A 19,346-nucleotide genomic window follows, 5' to 3' on the forward strand; every position below is an offset into this window, starting at 1 on the left:
GCGGGCATTACGGGGAAGTGTGCGGGCACCCGAAGAAGGGTATCGCAAGCTTGCCCGTGCTTAGGGAGGCCTGACAGTGTATCTCACTGTCCCACATCCAGCGCCGTAAATGCAAAAATGTTACAATAAATCTACACAGTGTACCACGCACAAAAGCCCACTAAGTTGTTGAGACTTCTGAGTTAACACAGGAGGCAACTGTCCTTCTCTCAACTATGGGCACTGTACAGTCTTGCGCCACTTAACACTTCGGCCAACAGTGGACCGAATATGAACGGTGGACCCATAGAGATTAGAACCATGTAGCCTAGGTGTGTAGGAGCCTCTACTGTCTAGATTTGCGTAAGGACGCTCTGTGATGTTCACACAATGACAAAATCGCCCACCGACACAGCACTCAGAACGTATCCCAGTGGTTAAGCGACACACGACTGTAATCACAACCTTATCCTCCAATCTCTTAATCTACACATTTATACGGGCCAGACTTAACTCACTTTCCCTCGCAGAATAGGATGGGCCCTTCATGTTGTTGTTTTCGGGAGTCTGGTCTGGCCTCCCTGACCCGGAAGCAGGCAGCCATTCTGTGGAGCCCACTGAAGCCACTCAGTGACCATGGGCTGCCTTCACCCACCTCTCATGTCTGCGGGACTGAGGACCCACGGGGCAGACTGATCACACGCTGAGGGGCCCAAGGCCCAACCTGGTATGGGAGGACCTTGGCTGGTTCTCTTGCTGCTCCTTGTCATCTTTCCGGCTTTTCCCACCTGACCTCCCAGGACCAGAGGCCTCTCCGAGAGGAATGGACTTATGGATAGAAAGTCGCCTGCAAAGAGGCAGGCAACTATGCCCTGAGGGGCTACCAGGAGATTCTGAGAAGCTGGTGAAGGGCAGGCGGGGCTGTAAGGGGCACAGTGGGAGCTTCGCCTCAGGCCTCCTTTGGCTGCTGGCCGAGGACCTGTCATTTCTGCCCAGAGAATGCTAAGTCCCTCTGCCTGGGCAAGGACGTGGCCCAGTTCCTCCGCCCGCCTCCCCCAAGGACTCTCAGCGAGGGCTGCCGTGCTGAGGCGACACAGCTGCAGGAAGGGGCTGAGGGTGGTCTGGAGCACGGGGATTGAGCCTTTTCAGATCAGCAGCATCGGTGATTCGACTGCCTGCGTTACGCATGGACTGAGGCAGGAGCTCAGGAAACTGCTCTTTAGCATGTCACCCAGCACCAGGACCCACGCTCAGATACAGAGGCTCCTAAGTGGGCAGCGTGTGGGCCCCGCCTGTGGCAGTGCACCCTGCAGCCAACTTCTAGGTGTCTCCTGGGATGCCTCCTCTGGGTCTCTGAGTCACAATACCATTTCCTCACTAGAAACAGCCCCTACAGATATCCTTCTAATGGACAACTTGCCTTGTTATTGCTTCAGCATCACTATCTCCTCCTGACAGTCTGAAAATCTCTTTCACCCAAATGTTGTTCCAGAAAACCACTTTGCAGGTGGGAGACTAATTACAAAATGACCTCAACTATCCCCTGCCCACAGACACAGTGCAAGAATAAAAGTCCTTTGTTTTAAGCCACGGGTTTGGGGTGGTTTGTTAAGCAGCAATAGCTGATACATGGCAACCCTTACAGCTTTAACTGTTGTTTGGTATAAGTGAAGAAGAAATAATATTCTACATTAACTGTTGCTTGACAATTTCAACAAGGTTTTCCAAAACCTTGGTATCAGACAAGAGCTGACAAGCTGGTAGGTCCTGCCTAGTGCCTCCCTGCTCTGCTCACTAATTGGAAATGGCTCCAGAACAAGAAACCAGACAATCAGATTAGCAGAGTGTGAGAAGAGAGCACAGAGTGAGACGAGATGCAGGTCGCCACCGCTGCGGCCAGGGCCTGGTGGGAGGAGCCCCCTCAGTCCAGTCCCACTGCAGAAGCAGGCGCTGGGGTGTCTGAGTTAAGGGGCATTCAGATGCTGAGACAAGGACAAAGCATCAGGCTGTCAGGGGGAGTGCAAAACAACGGGAACTGAATGAGAACAAAAAGAGGTCAAAAATAAATCCAGAAACACTTTTAGTACTCAAGGAACACACCTCCCCCATCTGTCAAAGGGTTCCTTGCCTGTCTGTCCCAGGAACCCAGGGCTGGGGAGGGCCTGGCCATGCCCCGTGCCCCGTGGGACTAGACACGGACACGGGCTCCACGAGTCAGCTGTGGCCTTTGGGACAAGGGGCAGGCAGTGACTTACCAGGTCCAGGCTCCCCGCAGAGGACACGGAGCCCTGTGACTCCCTGCGGCCCAGGCCTCCGTTGGCATGCAGGGGGTCTTGAGGGAGGAAACACAATGACAGAAAATCAAACAGTCAGCTTCCCTTTTCCTCACTTAATACAGAAACCCCACTTATTTGGTCATATTTCCCAACCTCCACCCCTTTAGGCTGAACAGACGTATGGGAAGGACAGAAGCCGGACATGGAAAAGCCCTTCTGAGGCACCACCTCGCCTCACCGAGACAGTCAGAAGTGGCTGCTCAGCACCCAGCTGGAGCCCAGGAGCCAAGGCCACAGAGACGTTGCTCTCTGGTCTGTCCTGGGCCACCGCCGCCCCCCGCATGCCTGCTGTCTCACAGCAGGTCAAAGTGCAAGTAAGTGCTCCTGAGGCAGGACCTCCCTTCCCTTCATCTGATCTGGAATTTTCATCTCACCACGCGGCTTCTGGCCCTCCCTGGAAACTGTCCCCTGTGGACAGCAGTAAGCATCCAGCGGTTACTGAGCCTCAGCAGTGGCCCTTTCACATCTTCCTGCTGAGTCCCAATGCGCACTGACAATCCCACCACCCGCGGTCACCGACTGAGCTGACCGCAGTCCGAGGCTAATCTCAAGATCATGAGACTCTGATGCAGAAAGGTCCGTTTACAACACCATCTACTCCCCAGTCAGGCTGCTGCGCAGGGGCCCTGGGGCCACGGAGGGGGTGTCATAACACACCCCATCCCAGGTCCCACTGACCTCCAGAACCACTGGCCCACCTTCTAAAAGCAATTCCCACGCAACCAAGCCAGAGTTCCTAGGGAACGCCCTGGAATCAGGATTGAGGATCGAAAGCCCTTTCCAGATGGCTCTCTAAAGATCTGCCAAGTATGGGGACCCCAGCCTCCTGGGGTCTTGCTCAGGGGGACAGACTGTATGAGGTGATCACTCTCCCATCTCCCGGTGCCGCAGTCAATAACCCTGCTCCCGTCCCTGCGCGGTCTCTCACTAAGTGAGCTCTGCAACTCTGCCTTTCCTTTTGAAAGAACACCTGCGTCAGTTGTCCACAGCATGACCCCAGAGCGTGGGGCCACTGACACCAGGCCCAGAGCCTTCCTAAGCCGCTGTCTGTAAAATGGGCATGAAAAGACCTACTTTGCAGGCTGCTCTGAAGAGGAGATGAAATATACACTATCTAAACCACTCGGCACAGCACAGGCCACGTCTGGGGAGCTGCTCCTGCCCCCTCCTTCCTCCCTCAGGTGCTTCCTGCCTGTGCGCTCTCCATGAGGGTCACTGCCCAATTTAAACTTGTGGTCCACAGGCCTGGAGCTTTCAGGAAAATAATCCCTGTCTTGAAAATCTCTAGAGAAGAAAATCCTTCTAAACCCTTCCCCCTTATGCTTTTCAGTGCCTGGTATACACGCTTCCATCTTTCTCTGCCTTATCTGAAGGCTGTTCTGTTCCCTTTGAGCCGCCTCCCAGCAGCCAGCACCCATCTGAGCTGGTGTCAGCAGCTGGCAAAGGATCCCTGGGGCCCTTAATCCGGGCTCCGGGGATGAGCCTGTCCCTCTCACACTATCTTCTCACTTACATATGAGAAAAAGACCAAGGAAAAAAATATGTAGAACGACTGACCTTTAAGATTTACAATAATAAAAAATTGTAATTTTGAAAATGCTTGAGACCCAAACTGAGCTGTTATATTTTCAAAAGAAAAAAATTACAAAGGCTCATGTATTCCTAACATACCTAGAGAAAAGCCTAGGCAGAAAAACAAGAGGCTGTCTGGGTGGACAGATGGCAGGACACTTCTTCTTTTTACTTGGTTGTATTTTCCATATTTTCTACCAAGAGTACCTACGAGTGCTGGAGCAAGAAGCGTGGAGGAGAGCAGCAGACGCTCGGTCTCCTGCAGGCCCTGTGGGAATGCTCCTTCCCCACTTTTTCAGAAGACCCTACAGCCACCCTGCTCTGCACTGGCTGGCCTGCCCCTACAGGCCACGCTCACAAACACAGCACTCCATTTCCCCACTAGGTCCCCGAAGCGTCCTCACGCCACCCTGCCCTGGAGGACTGCAGCCTCGGCCAGGCTCCCAGCCCGCCCCATCGGCAAGCCGCTCACCATTTGGATGGTCGCTGTGGTCCTTCTTCTTCTGGGACCGCCCAGTGCTCCTGGTCCTTGACCAAGAGAAGAAGGCTCCTTTTCGTTTCTTCTCACTGTCCTCGTCCCCCAGTTCTTCATTCAGGGATCTTCCTGATTTTGATTTTCCACTCAACTGTCATCAGATAGAAAATGTTGGTAAAATAATGTGAAGTTATTAACATTACATTAACCGCAAAAGGAAGTTGAGGTAAGATGTGAAGGTAAACACTCTATGGGATGGCACAGATCCTACAAGGCCGGAGGGCGCAGCCCTGACAGCAGCGGGACATCCCCCCCCAGGTAGAGCCCCAGCTTAAGACACGTCCTAGAAGGTCGGAGTCCCACAGCGCCTTTTGCTCACGGTGAGCGAGAGGATAAACTGACTCAGGCGCTTGTTTTCCTTTCCTGTAGATAGCTTTCCTCTGGTGAGACGAGCACACGGGGCTGAGCACCTTTTTTGGCGTGGACACGTTGGAGTGGTCTGAGCTGATGCTGTGCTTGGAGGCCGGGCTGCTGGGGACCTGCTGCGAGTCAGGGAGAGAGCGGCCTTCCACCTCTGCCAGGATGCATTCTTGGTACAGCTGGGACTTCAGAAAGCGAGTGTAGCTATCAAACTTCATCAGATTGAAAATCTGAAGAGTGAGTGCAACACAGCTTAGTTACTGAAGTAGCTAGAATCCTCAGCCCTGAAGGTGCAAGGTTGTGTGGGGGACCGCAGACACCAAGTGGTCCTATTGTGAAAGGACATCATTTCAGCACCCCCAGCCCCGCCCCAGAGCGCTCAGAATCAGTTCCCAGTGTGCCTTTACATCCAAATGCTCTTTTTCATGACACACCAGCTTTTCAATTATCACACTGAGAATCAGCAAATTCCAACAACTTCTATAAAGCCAGCACCACAGTAGACTCAGGACAGCCAACACGCAATCTTGGAGAATCTTTACTTCGTTAAATAAGAATGAAACCAAAAGCAACTGAAAATCTAAAGGAAGTAAGAACTGCCTTGAAAATACCTTCCTCTGTTTTGTTTTTTTCACATTATTCCTATGACTTAGCAACAGAAGGAATCTCTGAGAAGGCCAGTGGGACACATGCTCTAAATAACATCAGCTCCAATGCACACTTTTTATCACAGGATGTCCCCAAATCGAAAAAAATCCAAACATCTATCTCTGTCAGCACCCGTGGGTCTGAGAGGTCACACAGGCGCGTATATAAAAGTGCAGACAGACAGGTGGAAGGGGCCAGGTCTTCCTGGTTCACAGCCCAACTGCAGTCCTCAGGCTCCACCTGCCTTGCTCTGAGACCGAAGCCCAGTGGGTAAGACGGGCTGCCTTTTACCCGCCTCTATGCTGACCAGCAACTCTCCTCCCCATCTGGCAGCCTGCTTGGGAGCATGCTCTCTCAGATGTGAGTCCCCTACTCCATGCCCTGGCTAGGAGTCCCTGTGGGAAACTGAGGCACAGACAGTCACCTGGAGCTGCTGCTCCTTGAACATGTCGGGGTGAGGGGCGCTGAGAATGTCATCTGCCAGCTGGGCCTGGCTGTCAATGTTGACTGGAGTGGTGGCTTTGCTGCACAGGAACTTACTGAAAATTTCACGGGCCCTGTAGGAAAGCTGACAGAACATGTGAATGAGCAGGACACGCAGACCACAGGCTCCTGCCACGTGCACATTTTCTGCTTGGTTCACTGCTGTATTCCAAATGCCTGACACAGTTCCAGGCACTGGAGATACATTTTCTCAGGGCCCCATAAATATTTCTTGCTTGAATAAATAAATAAAAGTATGAGCTTATATGAAACTTTCTGCTGAATCAGCTCCTTCCTCATTTTTTCAGTGGGCAATTTAAATGTTTCAAAGACTCCGGGCAAACCTGCCGCCACAGGGGCCTGTGTGCGCAGTGTCCACGTGTGCTGCTTTATGCAACATCGTTTTAGTAAGGTGGGAACTCAGTTTGTGCCGCGCAGAGCGTGACAGGCTGATGAGAGGCCTTGCCTGTGATGGAGGGGGGGGCCAAAGGCTGCCTTCGAGCAGATCATGGACCGGGACCATGCCAGGGGCTTGTTTGCCCCTCAGGTGCATTACATGAGGTGGAGCTGTACAAATGGATATTCTTAGGATGCTCTTCTGCCCTGGATTTTCTCTTTTTTTCTTTTTTTGCTGAGGAAGATTAGCCCTGAGCTAACATTTGTGCCAATCTTCACTGCCACAGCACGGCTGATGAGTGGTGTAGGTCTGCGCCTGGGATCCAAATCCACGAACCCAGGTCGCCAAAGCAGAGCACGCCAAACTTAACCACTACACCACTGGGCCAGCCCCTGGATTTTCTTTTAAATTACTCTTTCCATACACTGAGTGGCAGCATGTCTGCTGATGAAAGTTTTACTGCAAAATGCATTTATGCAAATATGTTTAGGCAAAATTAAATATTACATATATTAAGAAATTTACTCTGAAAAAGAAATGTTTTTTTTAAATCACGTGAACTATTTTCACGTGGACCTTTCAGACTGTGCCAGATGTTACCCCACGGTGAAATCATCCTCTCTAACCATCCCACTTCTGAGGCGGGAAGACACTTACCTCTTTTTTGTCGTGTGCAGGCACATGATTAAAATATTCACAGGCCTGCCAGAATAAAATGTTTTCTTCACTGAATTCTTTCCTTAGAAAATCCTAAGAAAAACATGGTCAATTAACCTTCACACAATGGTCAAGAAAAGATACGTCACTGGTTACTACGGGACATGCCCTCCTCTTGAGGTTGGACTGTTTCTTCATTCCTGTTTTTTCCTTATTTTTACCTTTCACAGAAACCAGGGGGTTATAAGCACCTCTCCAGAATTTCCTGGAGGGCCGTGAAAGATAAACTTAAAAGCTGCCTACACTTTAAGGACCACCTCAGGGTTCACAGCTGTTTTCTTAAGAGCTGAACATCCCTTTCTAATAGCTGGACTTGGCATTTACAAGAAGCTCCAATGCTCCTGGCAGCAGAGAGCTTTCCGGCAGAGAGCCAAGCCCGGAGTGAGCTGAGGCTCCCCTGACCCCCCGAGCCCAGAGTGCGAGGAGCAGGTATAGGAGGAAGAGACATCTACGGTGGAGCTGCTCAGGGCTTGTGTGGTGACCCACGACCCCACTGTCCTCACAGCCTGAGCCGAGGCCTGGGCAATGAAGCTTGCTCAAGGAGCCCCATGCGGGGTACAGACAGCCCCCGGGCCCCACTGTCCCACCCTACTCACAGAGAAGTATCGAACACCAAGAGGATCCTGCAGAAGACGCTCAAACGACACAGCCCAGCTGGCAACCCTCCTCTCACGCAGGCGCCTGCAGCTCTGCACACTGGGGAGGCTGGCATTGCTGCTCAGACTGTGGTTGCTCACGCAGTCCTTCAGGTCGGCACCGTTCAGCTCTGCAGGGACCAGCACAGACCTCACTTCAATGTGTGTCCTCCACTCCTGCCCAGCAGTGCTCAGCCCGGCCTTGCAGAGGTGACTAGGCTCTCACCAAGGTATCCTCCCCAAAACATGCATTCTGTCCACAAAATGCACTAAGTGCCTGCAAAGTCCCAGCTGTTGTAGGTACAGAGGACAGAGTATGGAACAAGACTAAACCCCATCCTCATGCAGTCACAGGCACACATGCAGAGCAGTAAGAACGGATGACTACGACCACACACGACAAGGATGCTCATCACAAATCCACTGCTGAGCAGAAGTCGAGCATGCAACCAGTGCTCCTGAGCGATTCCATCTGTGAGATTCGGGGAGGTGTTGGAAGTCAGGGCCGGGGCACCCATGGGGTGGGCAGAGGGGGGCTCCAGGACCTAGGGACACTGCTCTCCACCTTGATGGGAATATCCACCACGTGAGACTCACACTTGTACACTTCTCTGCATGTGGGCTACTCTCCATACAAAATGTTTAGGCATCATGTCCAAAAGGGAGTATTTAAGCAAACACGTTAGTGTGACAAGGCGCGTCCAGGCCACCCCAATGTGGAAAACATTACACATACCCTAGGAGGTCTGTTCCTGAGCTGTCCACAAAACCACACTAAATAGCCTTGTTCCTGTTGTCTTTAAGGTAAGCTCTGGAATAACCCGTTTCCCTCCACAAAGAGAAGGGGAGGCGCTGGGGAAAGCCCATGTCACCCTGCCCACCAGGCATGAACAGTGCCGTGATCCCCCAGGCCCCGCGTGGGCAGCCAGGCCAGTGAGACCTGAGAGTGAGGGGCACAGGCCAGCCGAGGGCAGCAGCAGTGACACATTCTGCCATGAACATCCCCCTTCTGGAGAAGTCCCACCCGGGGCTGTTCTCTCCCCTGGTCCTAAAATGAAGAAGTCCTCGGGCCAAGCCACAGCCTGGTGACCACAGACAACACGGGACAGGGGAATCACCACACCTGTGTGGGCGGGAGGCTGTGGGTCTGGCCCGACACCACGGCTTTGGGGAGCAAAGCCAGCTCAGGAAATATTATTCGTCATAATGCTCTCATGTCACTCTTCCATCTGTCCCACTGCCCACTGTGCCCTGTCACTTGTGCTTGATAGGCCACCTGGGCTGGTCGTGGTGAGGAGCCAAGTGGACGAGTTAACTGGCTCAGCTCTAGGCCGACCATTTAAAATGCGCCCTATCAGTGCTGAGGGGCCAGCGGTGGGAGGAGGCGGTAAGGGGAGTCAGTGCAGCAGGATAAATCCCTGATGGGGCTGAGGCGACGCCAACCTTTCCACTAGCCCTCGTCCACAGACATGCTGAGAACTGTGGGCAGAGGCCATGGCACAGAGCCCATGAGTCTAGAGAGAGGGAACTTTTAGGGGCCGAGAAAGCAAAGCCAGGAATGATCAAAGTGGATCTGTATGGTAATTAAAATCCACTTTGGGCAGAAACACTTCAAAGCTCAAAATGTATTTAGGTTAGGAAAGAAAAGAAAAATAGAAAGTCAAAGAGTAATCAAATAAACTGCTAGAGAAAAAAATCAAAATAAAATTCAGAAGGCATATAAGATTAGAGAAGGACAATTTTAACTTTCTTTGAGGCTCCTGAGAATCCCCCCTGCTGTATCTGTTATTTTGAGCTGAATTCCCATGACAGAATCTGCCCCCAGTGCTCACTGCAGGCGGAAGGGAAGGCTCTGACTCTGAGCTCAGCCGGGACGCACAGCTCGCCACAGACAAACACACGCCACTGCTGAGCACCTACAGCGGCACGGCCAGCGGGCAAGCGGCGGGACGAGGTCCATGTGAGGCTCCCGGAGAACTCAGCAGCTCTGCGTCATGCAGAAGGAAGCATCTAGGAACGCCTTGCTTAAGAATCCCAACATCCAACACTCCCATGTGAAGCTCCCTTTGACGTGGATGCGATGTAGGGACACAGTCGTCTGTGCACCCACACACGCACGCACTCTCTCTCTGGGCCTGGGGTCCTGGAGGAGGCCCAGCTCTTTAGGTTGGATTTGTGTCCAGTAACTAGAGCACTGAGGGCTAATCACCAGATGTTAATTCTCCCTGAATTAACTTGTAATTCCAATGGACTTCCCAATAAATGCTTTATTAGAACTAAACACGCTGAGTGTAAAAGTTCCCACAGAAAACTAAACACAAAATGCTGCAAAAACAAAACAAAACAGAGCAACGAGGCGGGGCCAGTCCCACCTAACATTACACCACACCCCAAATGCACGTCCTAAACAGCTGGGTCGATGGTGCTGGTGGGTGCAGAAACAGACGCCCCACTGGGACAGAACACAAATGGGGTACTCAATAAGTGGGAGAGGGGCAAATGGACAACCATCTGAAAAACAAACTGGAGCCCTTCCAAGACACGCTGAAATAAATCCCACATGGAGGAAAGATATAAATGTAAAAAATGAAAGTAGAGAAATACTAGAAAAAAGCATGGGATAATTTTTGGAAATATCTGAGTGAGGAGAGCCAGAAGACACAAGTCCAGAGCCATAAAAGACAATATTGACATAACAGACGACGCATTTAGAATCTCTGGATGTGAGACCAGAGTGTGGTTCCAGAGGCGGGTTGCGAAAGGGGCGAAGGGGTCAGAAGGTACAGACACCCAGCTGCAGGAGAAGGAAGTGCTGGGGACGGCGTATCCAGCTAGGCAGCGACAGTTAGTAACACTGTGCTGTGTACTTGAAAGCGCTGAGAAAGGAGCTCTTAAAAGTTCTCACAAGGAAAAAACTTCTGTAACTATGTTTGGTGACAGATTTTAACTAGACTGACTGTGATCACTGCACAGCACAGACAAACACCAAATCATTATGCTGTCCACCTGACGCTGATACATTGTGCATCAACTATACCTCAGTAAAATCAACAAAATAAAATCTCTGTATGTAAAAAACACCATAGGTTAAGTCAAAAGACAAATGGGAAACTGTGGGAAAATATATGTAACACAGTACACAAAGAACTAACCTTGTTTTTTAAGAGCACATATACATCAATAAGAAAAAGATGAATCAAGCAAAGAAGAACATGGACAGTCACTAAGTGGGGGCTTGAAAGGGCTCCTAACCACATGGAGACTTGTTCGGCTTCATCTACAATGAGCTAAAGGTGAACTCAAACCATGAGCCACTTTGCACCTCCCTAACTGGCCAATAGCACAAGCAGTAGGGTCTGAGCAAAGAGGTGCTCTCCTGCTACATTTTGTTAATAAATGAGGTGGTCCTCACAAAATGAAATAATCTATTTTTTAAACACTCTATAAAGTATAAGCACCAAAACATTCTTTACCCAGCTTTTTATCCTTGAGGCAATACAGGCTGAACTGAGAGATGAACAGAAGTTGACCTTAGGGAAGTAAGAAAAGCCTTTTGTAGAGGGACAAGCAGACGCAAAGGCCCTGTGGCAGAAGAAACACGGCTCATGGCCGTGGCTGGGCCTTGGGGGCTACGTGCGGAGGAACAGGAGAGAGAAACAACAGAATGTTAAGAACAGACTTTCATGCTTCACAGGCCCTTTGGCTGCATGTAGAGGGAGGTCCTGAGCTCTGCCCAGGCGAAGGCCCAGCTGAGGTGCTGGTGGCCTGGTTCCTGAGGGCAGGGGAGGCAAAGAAGACTGGTCACAACTCGCAGCAGAGCAGCTGAGCCCCACCAAGGGGGTTGCAGCTTTTACTTCTCAAATAAAGGCATTTGGATTCCAACAATGCAACAAGCAGAGGGATTTACAGTGTCTGCCTCCCTTGCCACCAGCGCAGGTAGGGCCACACGGAGGCGAGACTGTCGGCTCTGCCTCCTCCCTCCCGGTCAGCCGGCTGCTCCTCGGCACTCCCCACCTCCAACCTACTTCCTCATCTATGGCGGTGCCTCAACGTGTGGTTCTTGGATCTTCCCCCAGCGCAGGGCTGAGGGGTGCTATGTATTTCTAGAATGAATGAATGCTGATTGAATATAAATTTTAAGTGAAAGATGACCCATCTATTGACTAAACTCATCTTTATAAGACTTGGCAAGTACTAATTATTTTTTAAGATTCACAAATCAACAACTGACACTGTAAAAGTCTAATCAAGAAAGAAACTTTAAAATTAAAAAAAGAAACTACTGCCCCCACAGCATGTGATGCTCCATTGTGTCAGAGGACCATCAGCATGCTTTGAGGTCTGCATTTACTGATTCCTTGGAGCATGCTCGTTCTTGCCTTGGGGTCTTAGGGGTACTGACATCATGCCCAAAAAGATGCATGCCATGGGACTGGCACCGTGGCCCAGTGGTTAAGTTCACGTGCTCCACTTCGGTGGCCCAGGGTTTCGCCGGTTCAGATCCTGGGCGCAGACATGGCACCGCTAATCAAGCCATGCTGAGGTGGCATCCCACATGCCACAACTAGAAGGACCCACAACTACAATATACAACTATGTACTAGGGAGCTTTGGGGAGAAGAAGGAAACAAAAAAAACAATGATTAGCAAAAGATGTTAGCTCAGGTGCCAATCTTTAAAAAAAAAAAAAGACGTATGCCAGGCCTAAGAAGGCACAGGCTTGAGGGTGCGGGTAACACAGAGATTTAGCTCAAGGGGCAGAGGGACAGTGGGATAGCAGGGAGCAGAACTCTGATGGCTGCATGCACACAGACCCTCTCCCGGGCCAGCTGGGCTCAGTGGAGACACTCAGGAAATAAAGGGAAGAGTTACTTTAGCTGAAAACCCCACCTCCACTGAGGGGACGCAGGTCCTGGGATCCTTGCTTTCATTTGATCCCAGACTCTGGGAAGAGTTAGCTTGCCGCTGGCTGTCCGCACCGCGGGAGGTAAAGGCAGTGGCTCCTTCCCACAGTCTGCTTTTGTTTCCTCCCAGAAAGGCACCCACGCTGTTTCGTTTCTGACTGAACCGGCCCCCTCCCAGTGCCTGCTTGCTGGGCCTCAGGTCCAGCACCAGGGAGCTCAGAGAGTGAACAGCAGAGAGAATGACCTGAAGGAGCCTCTCTGGGCTAGGGTGTGGGGGAGCACGGGCCTTGCTATCCAAGTCCGCAGACTGGGGCCATTTTACTCCACATGCTTCAAAGTGGGAAAATTAGAGACAACTCCTGGCTACATGAAGCCTGTCAACACAGGGTTCCTTTCATCACAGATCTGGTGAATTTTTGTGACGGTTTGCTCTTGCAGAAGGACGCAGCATGTCAGCGGTGGGTGCAGAGCCCCCTGGGAAAGAGGTTAAAGCTGAAGCTGCTCACATGCGTTACAAAATCTTAGCCCCTTCCGTGTGTTCTCAACACACACGGAAAGTCTCCTCATCTTTGATATCATTTTCAAATTCTGAATTTCCTAATTCACACCATCTTTAAACCCCTTGCTAAGTGTTCTTGACACACGGAAAACAGTGCACATTTACGGAAGGATTGACTTCCACTCTGAAATGAAATTCCTTCAAACGCCAGGATTCCTACGTCAACTCCAAGGCCAGAGCAGAGAGGCATCCAGTCTGTCTAACTCACTGCCTGATGCTCTCCCAGGTGTCAGGTGTTGGGTAAAGCACACACTGGTGCTCTAAGCAAAGAAAACACGTCCATGGAAGACACCCACATCCCGCGCTGTAGCATCACTTTAGAGCACATCTCCTGGGTTTTGGTGTCACTGTTATGAGGGTTTTTTTTTCTTTCAACTGACCACTCTGAGTCAAAAAAAATGCTTTCCTGGTGAGAAAGTTTTTAAAGAATATTTCAGATTTGCTGAAAACTGGAAAAGCCACGGTCTTTATTTTGGTTGGACAAACATGTAGGTCACATTTCACAAACAATTTTAATATGCCTTAGTATTAAAGTTTTATAGATAATTCTGTTCACCAGGCTTTAGCCCAGCACTATCTCACCAGAATCTCTCATCCACACCACATCTCAAGCACTTTCAATATTTAAATTACATCTCAAGGCCGTGTCATCGGGCTGACTGCGCGGCTGACTCGGCAACCCCGGCAGACGTACCTGAGGACCGCACAGCCAGCCTGCCCCCGCCAACCACGACAAGGCGCACAGAGCCGAGGGACTTTACCTGGGTGGAGCTGATAAGAGCCACTGTGATGCCATCTAACCAAATACTTCCAACCATTCACTGCAAACCACCCCTCTGAATCCATACCAGGGTCAGCTGGGATGGCCCTGGGACCCCGGGGCAGAGGCGCAGGCCACACACAGAGCCATCCTTCCTTAGCTCGCGCTCCCCACGGAGGCCAATTAGTGCACTTTCTCCAGCAGTCCCAGTCGGCAGGCTGACAAAGGCGATTCTCTCCCTTCGTGCTCAGGAGAGGAAAGCAATAGTATACTTAACAAAAAGCATTCCAGAAGACACATGCATAATTTACGTGGAGACCTTTAGCCTGCTGTTGCTAAGGGCCCTTGAATTATTTAGTCAGGCAGCACAGAGCTAAAGAAACTGTGCGCTCAGAGGGACAAACGTGGAGGGTGAAACCTCGAGCAGGGCCTTCCAATGTGTTGCTCTCTTTCAGTCATTTGATTTTTGTTAAAGTAGCAGCAGTAAAGGAAAACAATAAACACCTGTAGCTTTTTATAATACTTATAAGGTTTTAAAACTCTTATTTCCCTACGTATCTTAAATTAAAAAATTGTTAATCCTGTAAACATAAAAGCTATCTTTTTAATGAGAAGGTGATCACCAAAAACCGCATGCATCAGGACTAAGTACTACTTAGGTAACAAGCAGCTCTGCCAAACAGGGCCACTTGCAAACTGTAAGGAGCATCGTGAGGTCAAAGCAAAGTGCGCGTGTGCCACTGTCCCTGTGAGCCTGCCTTACAACAGCGGCAGTGGGCTGGCCTGGCTCCAGGCTGACCCCCGCTACAGACTCTCGGATGGCCAGTGCTACATGAACAACTCTAACTGACGACAGTTCTGTCAAAAGGTGCTAAGGCAATCTCAACACTCTCCAGAAATGAAAACAATTCCAGAAAGGGGTGTAAAGATGAAGCTCAGCCTCAGGGCCAGCCTGGTGGTGCAGCGGTTAAGTTCGCACGTTCCGCTTCTCGGTGGCCAGGGGTTTGCCTGTTCGGATCCCGGGTGCGGACATGGCACCGCTTGGCAGCCATGCTGTGGCAGGCATCCCACGTATAAAGTAGAGGAAGATGGGCACGGATGTTAGCTCAGGACCAGGCTTCCTCAGCAAAAAGAGGAGGACTGGCAACAGTTAGCTCAGGGCTAATCTCCCCCCCCCCCCCAAAAAAAGATGAAGCTCAGCCTCAATTGATTCTACCTTCCTATATATGTCCTTTTTGACCTCAAATTTCCGAAGCACATGAAGACACCCCACAACCATCCACCAGCAAGGCAGCAGAGTGCAGGAGGGGCAGCAGCGAGCCATGCTCTGCTCCTTTAAGGCCCTGTGAGCCAGGGCAGGTCCTAGTCCCTCTGTGCCTCCGTCCCAGCGTCTGCACGCAGTTCCCAGGGTTGTCATGAGGACAGCACAAGGGAAAATGTGAACATCCCTGGAGCAACATCTGGAATAGCTGGTGCTCAGAAGGGCAGAGCTATTAGGACAGCTCAATACAACAGGGGTAAGAGGATGCTGGACAGGAGAGGCCATGGCAAACATCTGCACTTGCATGAAAACCGTCCTTTTCTTGGGCCATATGTGCCATCCTTAGGGGGCAACTTTTGATTTTGACATAATTTGAAACTTGCAGAAAGGTTACAAGAATAGTAAAAGGAATCCCCATACAAGCCGTATGTCTACATTGTCTCCTATTTGCGATAGCATTCTCTCTCTGTCTCCCACTGTCTCACTCCCTTCCTCCCACTCTCTTTCTATAAACACACACACCCATACACATGAACTTTTTCTGATCTACTTGAGATTAAGTTGGAGACAGCATACCTCTTTGCCCCTAAATTCTTCAGTGAGTATTTCCGAAGAACAAGAACATTCTCTTTCATAAGCACAATACAGCCTTCAAAATTGGGAAAAGTAGCCCAGTCCATATTCCAATTTCATCAATAATGTCCTTTCTAGCTAATTCCCCCCAGGTCCAGGATAGAATTCAGGATCACCTACTTGTCATGTCTCTTTAAAAGCTCCCAGCCTTTCTTTGTGTTTCTAGACCGATGTACAGACCAATCCTTTTGGAGACTGTCCCTCAGTTTGGATTGTCTGACGTTTCCTTGTGAGTAGGCAGGAATACTCCAGAGGTGACGTATGTCCTTCTTGGTGCTGCTCATCAGCACATACACACTGTCAGTTTATTGCTACATTGGTGACGTCCGGTTAGGGTGTAGGTTTCTCCCCTGGAGAGTTACTATCTCCCCCTTTGAGATGATGTATACATCTTATTCCTCATCGAGCTGGTATCCACTATTCTAGCATCCAGTGATGATTTTCTTAAGCCGGGCTTCCTCCTCCATTTTCAGTTGGCACTCTACTGGAAGAAAGAGCTTTCCCTTCTTCCCCGTTTATTACAAATTCATTTATCTAGATCAGTATGCACTCAATGAATTTTTGTTTTATTCAATGGCCTATAATCCATAAATATCTGGGTTTTTTCTTCTTTTTATGCTCTGCCTCCCTTCAGGCTGGTACCTGGGTACTTCTGGTAAGTCCTTATCATGCATTGAGCACTTCCTTATTTTCTGGTGTAAAAAAAGAATGTGCCAGTTCATTTTGTTCTTTCCTTGCTCCAGCTCAGGAATTAGTCTTTGCTCCAAGGAGCCTGGTTCCTTTTACTGAAGAACAGTATTTACACACCAAGATCTGGACACAAGGGGTGCTCACTGCTGCTGGGGCCTCATTATTTCCAGGCCCTCCCAGTGGACAGAGCTAGGAAATGCTGATACATGCCCCCCCCCCACACACATATGAATACACAGATGTGCATATATCTCTACATTTATTTCTATTATCTATACATCCATCTGTTACAACCATGAGTTCATACTGACATCTCCAACTCCACCCCAGCCCGAAGTGCATCCTCTTTTCCATATAAGTAACTCCCTCCCCAGCAGTGGAGAACTGGGCTTCCATTATCCTTGATGTATTTACTCATTTGCTCAAGCCTAGAATACACTTGAACCGTCTAGAAGGTAGTTAAAGAACTGCTAACCCATACCACTGCAAAAAACAACCTACTAACTAGAGCTTAATCTTTGTTTACAGTTCTTTTTTAGATAAAATCTATAGACAGTGAAATGCACAGTCTTAGATGCAGGATTCAATGAGTTTTAAAATCACATCATCTACTTTTTAAAGCCTGCACTTGCTCACCAAGTGAACTTGTCCACCCTTCAACCTGACCAGGCCTTGAGATACTTGAGATAGCACTGGAGGGCAGGTAAAATGCCTTACAATTTGTATGGAACCCTCGATTTACAGTGTACTTCTGAGGGCCAGAAGAAATGCGGGTCCAAACTGGAGAAATCTAAACTCTGAATCTTTCCTAGAATCAGTACTAGAAAACTTTGATTTATAACTGTTCTGGCAGAGCAGAGCAAAACAAACTTTCCATGTCTGAAATGACACAGTCCTTCTGGAGAGTGAAATGCCAGCAGATGGGGGTAACATGCTGGAAGGGCTCTCAAGGCCACATGAGTGGGCAGAACAGGAACCAGAAAGGGTCGGTGTGGGAAGTGTGAGGCGACAAGTGGAGACGAGTGAATTTCGTCACTTGTTACACTGAATTTTCAGGATCCGAGGCTCAGCTATCAGCTACCACCACAAGTGGCTGACAGACTAAAAGTGGCATCTGACCACAGGGAGCCTCTAGGACTCACCAAAAAGGGACACAGGACATTTTTCAAAGATTAGCCTTAATCAAATTCATTATGCTGATTTGAACAAAAAGTTTACATTATTCACTTACTAATTAATTCCTTTGTGAAATTTATGTATTTCATTTCAATGGGTAAAATACGTCTACTTTATGAAGACATTCTTGGATTCCCACGCCAAGGGCCACAACATGAAGTATACACCCGCCAGCTGTGGCCTGTCCTTGTCTAGAGAACACTGCCCAACGCAGAAGTCCAAGGACCCCAAGTGTGAGGCTCCAGGAGTAAGACTCAAAACTGGTGCTAAACCCTCCCCACAGCCAAGGGAGGGCCATCCGCACAGGAAACTCAAGGCACAGCTCTGAGTCCCTTCCTGCACTGAGACGGTGCAGGTGGAGAAAAGGCAACAGCGCCTCCCCAGACAGGACAGGGGCTGGGAGGCCTGCCATCAGGGAAGGACAGGATCAAGTATATAAAATGACAGAGGATGCATGGGAATGGCACCCCTAAACCAGGGAGGGCACTTAGAAGCCACTCCTGTAAGCGGGAAAGAGGTAATACTGAGACACGGGGGAAGACTCACTTTATGTCAGGTGTGAACTGTGCAATTTTTTGGCTATAGCAACCATAAGCCTGGGTGTTCTGGGACAATTATAATTTCTCATAATTTTAATGATGAAGATAATATGTTAGATGTAAAACTAAACATAATGTAATATTTGCACCTTTTATACAACTTCCAAATAAAACAATCAAATTTCAAGTCATTTGTCCAAAATTGAGTTCCAAAAAATCTGGTCACCATGCTGGTTCCTGTCCTCTGGGGAGCCTCAGCCCAGCGGCCCAGGGAGGGCAGGCAGCTCACCTGCTCCTCCTCCTACCCGGTGGCAATGAGCAGGCCCCCAGGGTCCGCGACCACTGGTTTATATTCCTCCGGGGATGGGGCCTGTCACCATTGGTCTGTACATCTCCAGTGGGTGGAGCTCAAGGCTGGGGTGCCCAGCAGCTGGCCTGCCCTCTTTCCTTCCTGCTTGCCTTAGGGATCTGTCCAGTCTGACTCTTCTATGGAATAAGCAGATGATCAGGGCTCCACTACCCAGGGGGAGCCAACCATTCTCTATGTTTTCTTCCTAAAACTGGGTGGGGACATTTAAGATAAGCAACAGATAAATGCACCACCCTGACTCTCATTTAATCAACAGATATTTGTTGAAAGTCTACTCTGTGCAAGCTGTGTCCTAGGAGCCTGAGGCTCCAGCCCAGCTCCACTTAGCACAGGGTGGTTCACAGTGTGGGTTCCAGTCACACCGCCTGGTTGAATCAGAGCCCCACCCTTCCTGGCTGGGCACGGTACTCACCCTTGTGTAACACTGTGGTAAGAACCAGGGACAGCTATCACAGGGATCCTGTGAGAACTCCACTCCTTACCAAGTCACTTTCGAGTCACTTCACCCTTCTACAAAACTGGTAATAAGTCTGTACTGTTGTCACAGGACATTGTGACAATCAGTACCAGGCACATAGTAGGCATTCAAAAATATTGGTTGACTAAGTGGATCATGTGTCCCAAATACAAGCTAATGAGATGGTACAGGCTAAAAAGCCATATAACTTCAAATGACACATATCTTGCAGTTTTAATGCACAATTCATGAAATATTTTCTCCTTTAAAAAATTTAAACATAAATCTAAAATCCCTATGAATCATTATCTAAAATCCGGGTCCTATCTCCCCTC

The 19,346-nt window shown here is 49.6% G+C and overlaps 1 protein-coding gene across 5 annotated transcripts in view; it reads right to left on the reverse strand.

Annotated features, from left to right (window-relative positions):
• Positions 1-19,346, reverse strand: part of RGS12 (regulator of G protein signaling 12) — a 132,100-nt gene that overhangs the window by 18,161 nt on the left and 94,593 nt on the right. For all 5 annotated transcript variants that reach the window (XM_046656474.1, XM_046656477.1, XM_046656476.1 and 2 more), the window contains 6 exons: positions 7,624-7,793; positions 6,968-7,060; positions 5,855-5,998; positions 4,833-5,012; positions 4,360-4,513; positions 2,235-2,311 (listed from right to left, as the gene is read on the reverse strand). In XM_046656474.1, the coding sequence (XP_046512430.1) occupies positions 2,235-2,311; positions 4,360-4,513; positions 4,833-5,012; positions 5,855-5,998; positions 6,968-7,060; positions 7,624-7,793 (818 nt within the window). The remainder of the gene's footprint in view (positions 1-2,234; positions 2,312-4,359; positions 4,514-4,832; positions 5,013-5,854; positions 5,999-6,967; positions 7,061-7,623; positions 7,794-19,346) is intronic.

Source organism: Equus quagga, chromosome 3 (assembly GCF_021613505.1).
Source record: "Equus quagga isolate Etosha38 chromosome 3, UCLA_HA_Equagga_1.0, whole genome shotgun sequence".
NCBI lineage: Eukaryota > Metazoa > Chordata > Mammalia > Perissodactyla > Equidae > Equus > Equus quagga.